Source organism: Tigriopus californicus, chromosome 11 (assembly GCF_007210705.1).
Source record: "Tigriopus californicus strain San Diego chromosome 11, Tcal_SD_v2.1, whole genome shotgun sequence".
NCBI lineage: Eukaryota > Metazoa > Arthropoda > Copepoda > Harpacticoida > Harpacticidae > Tigriopus > Tigriopus californicus.
This window is the reverse complement of record NC_081450.1, coordinates 7,797,264-7,808,527: the sequence shown is the minus strand read 5'-3', so window position 1 is coordinate 7,808,527 and position 11,264 is coordinate 7,797,264. Positions and strand designations below refer to the sequence as shown.

Genomic DNA, 11,264 nt, shown 5'->3' with positions numbered 1-11,264 from the left:
ATGACGCCGAAACCGCTTCAGCCAAGAGGAATGGACAGGAAACGTCAAATCAAGAAACAAGACGTGGACAGCGTGACCGACAGCCAACAAAACGTTTTCAATGTTCATGAACTGGATGAATTAATAACACTATCGATATCATTATTTTTCAAAGGGGAGTTGGGATGATGTGTTGGTGAAAATGTAAATGTTTTATTCGTATTGAAGTGTGAACGAGGGATATCCACGAGGACTTGTGAAATGTTTACATGCGAGCCTGAGACAGAAAATAAAAAGACTCTTGAATTGAATATTGGTGAATGAGCATCCTTCTCCCTCCGACCCGAAGTCCTTCCACCCGCGACGAACATGCGATGGCGCAGTCGGTTTAACTAACCGTCTGCGGCCTGTTCCCTGGATATCACTCCGTGGTCTCGACGTCATCTCGTGCGTATCCATCCGGCATCGTTCCGGCGTGTTGATTTTTGGGTTTGGGGACGCTCTCTTTCTGTGGTTTTTCCCTTCTTCGCGGTATGTCGAAAAGGGACGAAATTGCTTCGCTTAAGGCGAGCCGAAGGGGATTTAAGTCTGCCTTGACTCGAGCGCGGAAATCCGCCCAATCAGCCCTCGATGATTACATCCTGGGTGACGATCCAGTTCTCTTGGAGAACTTCTTGGGCCATTGGGACGATCGTCTGCAAAAATATCTATTTGCCGAGGACCAAGTGATCTGTCATCTTGATGCCGATGCAAACGATGCAGATTCGGCCGTAGACGAACAAACTAATGCCTTTTTTAAGGCCAAATCTATTATCATTGGGTTTCGTAGAGACGTGGATGCTTCAAATCTTCAAGCTGTCGGAGGTAACCAGCCTGACCCCGCTCGTGGTTCTGGTATTCCCCCTTTGCCATTGCCCAAAGTGGATGCCAAGAAACCCCCAATTTTACATGAGGATACCAACCACAAGGTCTTCACTAGGTGGCGGCCCTTATGGGTTAATTATGCCCGTCTTACCTCTTTAGATCAACGTGATCAAGCCATCCAGGTCGGCCTTTTCTGGGAGTGCTGTAGCCCAGGGTTCCTTAAGATCATCGTCCATTCTCTTGGGATCAAAATGGAAACCGGCCGTCCCGTGACAGAGATTCTGGACCTTCTGGAAGATCATCTTCGCAGCCTCCGTAATGTCCATCTCGACATGCGTGACCTTCTAGCTGTTCGCCAAACTGAGGGCCAGGATTACACGTCCTTTTGCGGCACTATCCGAGAGCTTGCGGATTATGCTGATGCTTCCAAGGTAACCGAGGACCGTCTTCTCATTGCCTTATTATTACAGGGCATGAGAGATGACTCTGACAAGGCCAAAACGATGGAACGGAACCCGTCTACTTTCGACGACGCACGGAGACACATCTTGGAGTTAGAAACTTCACGCAATGGGGTTCACGAGTTTGGTTCCCGCCCGCGATCCTCGTTATCCTTTGCCGTTCACAAAGATCAAACTGTTAACGCTGCCAAATCAAACTACCGAAAACTCGGTGGGAAATCGGGCAAATGGCCGGGGACAAAGGCGGACCATTTCGGTAAGAAATCCGATTCATCCGGGTCATGTTCTCTTTGTGGTTCTACTAGAAAGCATGCCCGTGAAAACTGTCCTGCTCTCAAATCAGAGTGCCATGGGTGCGGTCGATTAGGCCATTGGAGGCCTGTTTGCCGCCAGAGGGAGGACAAGAAGGCAAGTGGTGTACACGTATGCGTGGCTTCGACGTCGTTCCCCGACCGTGGGAACCGGGTCAATGTCGAAGTGACCCCTTCTGGATCTTCAAAGTCAGTGAGAGTCCAATTTTGCGCTGATACTGGGGCCGACGTAGTCATTATGGGTATCAATCAATTTCGAGATTCAGATTTGTGCCAAATGACCCCTATTGAATCACGTTTTGGCGAGGCGAATATCTCGGGAGTTGATGGTCGTGCCTTGAATCTTTTTGGTACATTCCAGGCGGATTTGTCTTTGGACAAGGAACACAGAGTTCAAGACGTAACGGTGGTAGTCAGTTCTGACTTAGATGATGCATACTTGGGATTGGATGCATGCCGAGCTCTTGGGATTGTTGGTCCTGCCTTTCCACAACCCATGGTGTCAGCTATTCCGAAGGCCTTGGGTTCTCCCCTCGATCCGACCAAGCACGTGTGGCCGTTGAATCTTCGTGAAGAATGGATTTCATCACTTCCAAAATGTCCTTCTGTGAGTGATTTTTCAAATGCCGAGGCTAAGCTTAGATCCATTTACAGTGCTGCCTTTGATGCCTCCTCCTTGAAACCATTGCGAGGTCCTATCGTGGGTGACCCAATGGTGATTACCCTGAAAGATGGAGCAATCCCATTCGCTATTAACACGGCCCGCCAGATCCCAATCCCTCAAATGAAAGAAGTACAGACCATGCTAGAGGCGATGTGTGTCCAGAAGATAATTGAGCCTGTGGGTGATGTTCCTACGAAATGGTGTCATCCCATAGTCGTGGTCCCCAAGTCAGACGGATCATTCAGATTGTGCGTGGATCTGACCCGATTGAACACCGAGGTAGTGCGTTCTATCCACCCTACGAAGACCCCGGCTGAGGCCATCTCTGGATTTCAATCTACGGATGAGTATTTTTTAAAACTCGATTTGGTCAAGGGATACTGGCAAATGCCTTTAGATCCCAATTCCCAAGAGTTGACAACTTTTATCACTCCTTTTGGGAAATATCGTTTCCTTCGCTCACCTATGGGGTTCATTTCCACCGGCGATTCTTTCTCTTATAGAGGCGATATCGCCATGTCCGGTTTAAACGTACAGAAAGTCATTGACGATATGGCTGCTGGTGCTAAGGAGTACCCGGACCTAATCCGCTTAACGTGTAATATTCTTGAGCGTTGTGTCCGGTATGGAATGACGGTGAACGCCAAGAAGAGCGTGATCGGTGGAGCGAGGGATATCGACTTTGTTGGGTTTCGCATCTCTCGGAACAAGATCGAGGCAGACCCAGAAAAGGTCGATGCCATTAGGCGATTCCCCCCTCCAGAGGACCGCCGCGATCTCCGTTCATTCCTTGGGCTGGTCAATCAATTGGGCCAGTTCTCCAGTTCCATTGCCAAAACCGCCGAGCCTTTGAGAGGCCTTTTGAAAACCAAAAACACCTTCTTGTGGCTTCCCGAGCATGTGGTTGCTTTCAATGAGGTCAAGAGGGCTCTCACATCCCCTCCTATCCTTGGTATGTACACGATTGGGGCAGAGACGGTGCTTCAGACGGATGCATCAAAATTGAAGGGTTTGGGGTTCGTCTTGTTACAACGTCTGGAAGACCAATGGCGACTGATACAATGTGGCTCACGCTTCTTGAAGGACGCAGAGACCCGTTATGCCATTGTGGAGTTGGAAGCGCTAGCCATTTATTGGGCTATTCGCAAATGTCGAACGTATTTGGCCGGTATGGAACACTTCAAGGTGCTTTCAGATCATAAACCACTGCAAACGATTTTCAATCAACAAATGCTTAATGCCATCGAAAATCCTAGGATCTTGAATTACCGTTCCCGTCTTTCTTCTTTCAAGTTCACGGTTGAGTGGAGGTGTGGAAAGACCCACTTCATCCCAGATGCTCTGTCCCGGGCCCCGATATCTATCCCCGAGGTGATCGACGATTTGGATCCGGATCCCTCCAACCTTCAGGTGGCCTTGGTTAAAGCCCACGAATCAGATCTGACATTGGAAGACTTGTCGTCCCATGCCCGTGAGTCTCAAGACTACGGCTGTTTGAGGGACGCCATCAAACAGAATATTGTGGCAAAAGCTCGATCGGGGTATGTCTCCTTATTTAAAAAGATGTCAGACGAGCTCTCCTTGGATGGTAATTTGATTTTGAGGGGCTCGCGCATTGTCATTCCACCGCCTGCAATAAAGAATATCTTGTCTCTACTGCATTCAAGCCATCAGGGAATAGAGCGTACAAAACGGCGTGCCAGACAGATCGTTTTCTGGCCGGGGTTTAATTCCGATATCGCAAATATGGTAGAGGCTTGTTCGGAATGTGCTTATTTTCGGCCATCCAATCCGCCGGAGCCCCTGATTCAAATGGATCACCCGTCCCGACCATTTGAAATGGTATCAGCCGATTTCTTTTCTTATGGAGGCCATGAGTATTTGGTTTATACCTGTCGATTCTCTGGCTTTCCCTTCATCCAGCGCTTTCATGCGCCGCCTACGGCTTCCACTTTAATCCGAGAACTTCGTTGGCTGTTCTCGGTAATGGGCGTGCCCAACGTGTTCCGGTCCGATAACGCGACGGTGTTCAGTTCATCTGTTTGTCAGGACTTTTTCAGACTGTGGGGCGTGCAATGGCGGCCGTCTTCACCGCACCACCCTCAATCCAATGGCCATGCCGAGGCCAACGTTAAATAAGCCTCAAATATCTGTTGGCCAAGTGCGGAGGGAGTGGAGGTCGGACCAATTCCAGACGGGTCTTTTGGAGCTGCGGAACACGCCTCGATCGGACGGGTTATCACCCGCCCAACGCGTCTTTGGTCGACCTCTCCGCTCCAAGCTTCCCATTCATTGGCGTGCCTTTTGCTCTGATTTCCAGGCTCGTCTGAACACGCCGATGGCCTGCGTTGGCGAGAATGAGCGAGTTCGCAAGGCCTACTTTGATCGAACTAGCCGCGTGCGCAAGAGGTTGCCCGTGGGTGAGTGTGTGTTGGTTCAAGATCCTGTCACCCGCCGTTGGGACAAGCATGCCATCGTGGTGGACAATCGGTCCCCGCGACGCTATGGTCTTCGGTTCCCTTCGGGCCGATGTCTTGAAAGAAATATTCGTTTCCTGTCGAGCCCCGCCGGGTTTAACCCAGCATCTGTTCGGCGCTTCCACATCGGTGGCCAGCGATGACGTCAATGACGCCAATGACGCCGAAACCGCTTCAGCCAAGAGGAATGGACAGGAAACGTCAAATCAAGAAACAAGACGTGGGACAGCGTGACCGACAGCCAACAAAACGTTTTCAATGTTCATGAACTGGTGAATTAATAACACTATCGATATCATTATTTTTCAAAAGGGAGTTGGGATGATGTGTTGGTGAAAATGTAAATGTTTTATTCGTATTGAAGTGTGAACGAGGGATATCCACGAGGACTTGTGAAATGTTTACATGCGAGCCTGAGACAGAAAATAAAAAGACTCTTGAATTGAATATTGGTGAATGAGCATCCTTCTCCCTCCGACCCGAAGTCCTTCCACCCGCGACGGAACATGCGACAATTCCAAAAAGAATATTTTAGCATTACAACGAGTGATTGAAAAGGCATAAACGCATGGATAATCTTTGTTATTCATAGAGTCCACAACTTTTCCAAGCTGTTCCTCCCAGAGCCAAATTTGATATGCAGGTTAACTTGTTTGGTATGGTTTATTATTCCAGTAGACTAGAGTGTTGTACATTTCAATGCAAAGATTCGAACATATATAGGAACGCATTCCCAAATCCATCCGAGCAAGAGCCCTCAATTTTAGTTAACCTCTTCTAGCACAGGGGATTTCAGGGGTGGGGAGCAGGGAAGCAAGAAAACAGCCCCTATATGGGCAATTTTTTAGCCTTGTGTGGGCACCCGCCTCATCGACAAAGAACACATCATTAAGTATGTAAGCATTGGAGGGATCGACTGGCTTCGTGCTGATGCCTACAATAATTAAACTGCTTGCCATTACCAACTCCCCAGGGCCCTGAGCTCTTGAAGATTGTAGTATGGTGGCGGACAGGTCTTGACATGATAAGTAGCCAAGAAATTAAGTGAGTCAAAGGACAAATTGCTTTTTATTTCTTTTTCAGGATATATAATTTCCAGCATATCAGAAAGCTGAAGAGGCGTAATTTGATCGATTGAATGAATGGCTAGCAAATATCAAGACATCAAACAGTTCAGGAAAAACATTGAGATCTAAAAACACCAAAATATCATAAATAGCAAAATACCAAATGTTTTGAAATCTATTTTCAAGTTTTGCTTGCTTTTTTCAAGGAAAACGAAAAGGAGCTGCCGATCTGCGCAGGTTCTCTTACAATTTCCAAACGACGTTAGTTTATCACCTCCGTCCTTTGCAGCAATTTAGCAAATTACAAGAGTACAGAGTATTAGACTAGCAAAAAGGCTTGAAGAGGCGCAACATCGATTCCAGTAATGTGGCTAAGTCACCAAAGACAAATGTTGACGTGGTTGCAGGATAATATTAAGGCCTCCATCGAATATGACCACTACAAACTGGAGAGTGAGCGTTTAGGATGATCAGGTGGAATCCAAAGGCCATTTTTTCTCTTACTGCGAACTCTAAGAGAAACAATGAAACACTCCTGTTGGGCTTATTGAGATTGATGGGAAGCAAATAGACAATGTAGAGGCTATGGACTAACAGCGTTTGGAGATCACTTCTCCAGTGTGTTTTCAACCCGCACTGAGTTCGGAAGCAGCAGCCTCATTGCTCTGAAGATGAGTCAATCGGTTGAGGCTGGCGAGGTTAATAAAAGAAACAATTTTTCGGATACCTTTCCGTTACTGCGAATAAGATCCCCAGCAGTTTAAGACGAAAGGACGTGTTCATTTTATTTCAAGTTATATTCATAATCGTAATAATCTGATCCCAACCAACGAATTAGAGTTGGCCGCGATTTGGAAACTTTGGCAGCAAACTGAACAATGATGGAGCCCGAAGAAGAGGATAAGCTGGACGTTCACCATTGTTGAGTTAAGCCTGGATTTCTCGAGAGGAGCCTGAATGATGCTCTCAAACCCGACGTTAGAGCCTCCCCGGTACTGCAATTAAAAACCTTGGGTTGGGTAAAAGCTCCACGAATGCTTTTGAAAACGTGCAGTAGTGCAGATACTGTTCGTATTTCTTCTAGTACCTGTACAGTCCCAAACTTTGTTTGTACTCTATATAGCATGAGAGCAATCTTATGCCTGTGAGTGTTTCTAGTGAAAATCCTTTGAACTTCTGTTCGACGCTTTGGGCAGAAAACGTGCCTGACTCATTGGGGCCCAAATGGGTCGTGGCATATTCAAGATGGGTGGGTGAATCAATCGACTTATAGGGCAGAGTTAGGCGATCGGTAGGTGCTATCCTCTGTACTTAAACGTGCGATATATCCAACCACGTTCCAGGACAAGCCTCAAACAAGCGGACAACTCGACCCAGGACGACTCGACCCAACGGACACACCTCGACCTAGCGGACAAACTCGACCCCAGTACAGAAATTAAGCTCAATAATTTTGAGCTTACACATATAGTTCATCCAGTACTTATCGAGCCAAAATTTGAAAAAACTGTATTGTAAAAACGTCAAATTTTGAAGTGTTAGACAATAGCATCATTGATCTTTAAATAGCAAAGTTACGTATTAAACATAAATCATTGGGGGTGAAAATCAAGTTTGCTACTGTTTTTATCAAACTTGATCTTTTGTTACGATGCCTTACTGATGCATCTCTCTCTTTCTCAACCTTGGACTTCCATTCTTTAAAGCACTGAAAGACTTCACTTTTCTTTTAAGAATGTAGATCCAAGCAAATCTGGTGTTGTCGGCAATAAACGTTACGAAATAGCATTTACCACTCAAAGAGGGTTCGCCCGTTTTCCCACAAACATCGGTGCGGAGTCGTCCAAGCTTTTCAGTGGCTCTCCCTTCAGCTTGCTTGGGAAAGGCAAGCGAAGTATTTTACCTTGAATGGAGGCCTCACACGTGTGGTTTGAGTCCACCGTAAACAAATCCATTCCATCAGCCATATTCTTCTTGATCTATTCCCTTATTCTCGACATTTCAAGATGTCCTAACCACTAATGCCATCTTTTGAAATCATCTGGACTCTCGGTGTCTTCACTCTGAGACATCATCACTCTTGGAGACTTTCGTACTTGATCCAAATAATACAGTTCGTTATCTCTTCTTGCTACGGCTATCACAGACTTGTTCTGTCCATATAGGTATAGTGCACTTGTCGCCTCCAAATGGCACGTGTGCTCCACGGTCTGATGCTTTAGATACACTGATCAAATTGAACGACAGATCCGGAGCGAGCAAAACATCATGCTACAACGTGCACAGCAATCCGACATTGTCCACTCGTATAACTAAAGCGACTTTTCCACTTTGACTGGTTTGTACACGTCTACCATCTCTGAGAGTGATCACCATGGGACTCTCCATCGTCTCTAAAGACTGGAATAACTCTGCATTCAATCACATGTGACAGGTTGTCCTCGAGTCCACAGTTCATGTTGCATCACCATTTATCATAGTGTAAGCCAGAACATGGGCAGAGAGCCCAACATTCAAATCGGAATCCACGGCTCTAGCAGATGCTTTGCTAGCTCTATCCTCTCGGCCAGTTTTAGTAGGGTTCTTGACATGACAGCTACGTTTGATTTGACCTGTTTTGCCACATCGGAAACACTTGATGGTGTTCCTTTTCCGATTGAAGGTCGCTGCCAAACTTTTTTCGACCTCTTGGGCTTGACACATATCCGTCCGCTTCCGAGACTCATTGAGTAATCTTTCAGTCACGCACTCCCATGATGGGACTTCGGCGTGCGCTTCCAAGGCCGTGACCAGGACTTGTAAAGTCTCTGTCAAACTTGCCAACAGGTGCACGACCCGATCCTCTTCTTCCATGGGACTTCCAACCACAGCCAACTCGTGAAATATCTCTGTCATGGTCTTAAGGTGATCCTAGATGCATCCTCCCTCCTTAAGACGACACATGAATAGCCTCTTTTGTAATTCAAGTTTATTGGCCCAACTTCTTCTTGGGAATTGATCCTGGAGGGAATCCCAAACGACATTTGGATCCACGGGGTCATTCAGGAGATACAACAATCCTGTATCTACTGACAGCGCAATAAGCGCCAAAGCCTGATCCTTCCGGGACTCAAGCTTCCTCATTTCCTTGGTGTCATTCGATCCAGATGCGGACTCTGATCCTGATAGAACCCGAACAAACAACTAATTAATCTAATCAACCGACTGCATTCTTCACCTCCAAAACCCCTCGTACTATCCCCACTTGGCTTCAATCCCCACTCTGGCCACCATCAATCCAAGATCCGAACAAAGGCTGGAGGTAATAATACAATTTCTTGTCTCATGAATTGATATATTTTTAAATTATGTAATGCTTAAATAACGGTCCTTACCATTACATATGTCGTTATTTTACTGACGAACGACGTTAGACGACCCCACGCATGCCAAAATGGTCCCCTGGCCTTCAAATGGACCAACCCCATTCAATTCAAATGACCATGGAACCAATGTGGCCAGAGCGTTTGAGCACTGGCTCGAACATTTCGTGATATTCTGCAACCATATCTTAGACGAGCCACCACTCGATGATCCCGCCGCAAATGGCCTCCACTCAAGAGCTAAAAAGAAAAAGCTTTTGTGGTACATAGGAGAAAACGGCCTACACAATATACAAGCTTCATGCCCCAACGAAGAACAGACCCATCACGTCATCATTGCAGCTCTAAGGCGTCAATACCATCCAAAAGCGTCAAGGTGGCAAGCCATCGTGCAATACCGAGCTCTTCACCAAAAATCTGGAGAATCCCTGTCCAAGTTCGCCGAGCGATGCCGCCGGAACGCTGTGCTATGCGGTTTGACAATGAAGAGTTCAACGACGGCAACCCAGTAACTATGGCTACAAAATTCAGGTAGTTCTTGGGACCTGCAATCAAACCCTTCGTCATGCAGTAATTCAAAAAACCTGGTCCCTGGAGGAGGCAATTAACAACGGCACACTCTTTGAGGACTCGGCGACAGCCTCTCTCTCCCTCCAGAATGAAAATGGTCCAAACAATTAATTTAGGGCACACATGGTCAAAGTCAAAAAAATTTCTGGCCCGTACTCAAAGAAGTTCCAACGCCAGGCTAGACTGAGACCTACCACCTCCAAATGTTATCGATGTGGTTCTCGCCAGGGGCATAGTCCAGGATCATGTCCGGCGCAGAACGCGACATGCTCATCATGCCAGAAGCCGGGACACTTTGCCATTGCTTGCCACGGCCGTCAATCTCGAAGAGAGAAGCCACAAATGAGGAAGCCAGCCACGAAAAAGCCGCACCCCAACTCCCTTAAGAGGGCCAGAACAACTGCCAGGGCCTGCGCATTTTCCTCCAATGAAGACGACGCACCCCCACCCTTCACCCAATCTGAACCAATTGTTTTCTTTGTCAAATAGTACATCTCTGCTATGGACCACTCTTCATTTTTCACAATCACCCCTTCACGTCGACCCCATACCCAAGCATGAGCAATGCTTGAGATTTCGAATCCAACTTGCCCCTTTTGCCTTTTTCTACATGGTTGTAGGCAATGCAGCCAACATTACGCAAATGGCGTACCTCCCACTTCACGCCTCATACGGAGTCTCCCCCTTAATTGCTCTAGTGGGACTCTGATTCAACAGGTAGGAGCTCGTACATGCAACCTCTGCCCAGAACCGATGCCGTAGTTGGGCATCACAAAGTATTGTAGACTCAATCAATGTCCGATTCATCCTCTCTGAATCACCGTTCTGTTCCGGATGATTTGGAATGGTGAGTATCCGTTCCTTCATTGGTCAAATAATCGGCGAATTCTTTGGAAAGATACACTCCCCCGTTATCAGTACGAAGGGTTGTAACACTGTTGCCAGACTCCTTCTCGACCATCAACTTCCACTTGCGAAATGTCTGATAGACTTCACTTTTAAACCCAAACGTACCCCGTCTTATCGTCAAGAAAGGGTACAAAATATTGACCTCCACTGAGAAATGGTACGTCTAGCTTTCCACAGACATCACTGTGCACGAGTTCTAACTTCTGGATTGACTTTGAGATTGTCTGAGATTGATGCAGGAACGAGGAACAACTAATTTTTCCACTGACACATGGCTCACAGACCATCTCCGTCCTCACCGGATAAAGATTCATTCCCGTCACCATCTTTTCCTTGATCAACTCCTTGACACCATTACTCCCAAGATGTTCCAACCGTCGATGCCATTTGATATAAGCAGAATCTTGTTCATTTTGGTTCACAATCATGGCCCGCTCCGGCTTGAAGCATCTAGATGGTACAGAAGGTCAATCATCTTCGCAATGCTGATAAGAACATCGCCCTTGTTCCTGATGAACCCCATTGAAAACCACAGACACTCTCCGCTCGGAGGCCTTCGAAATACTGAGCAAATTAAATGCCAAATCGGGAACAAGTAGA

General features: G+C 46.9%; 1 protein-coding gene across 1 annotated transcript; it reads left to right on the top strand.

Moving 5' to 3' along the window:
- The first annotated feature begins 512 nt into the window (after positions 1-512).
- On the top strand, positions 513-5,246 carry LOC131890587 (uncharacterized). Its single transcript, XM_059239958.1, has 2 exons — positions 513-1,560; positions 1,648-5,246. Exons 1-2 carry the CDS (start codon positions 513-515, stop codon positions 4,416-4,418), a joined length of 3,819 nt encoding a protein of 1,272 aa, XP_059095941.1. The 3' UTR covers positions 4,419-5,246.
- Positions 5,247-11,264: the final 6,018 nt, after the last annotated feature.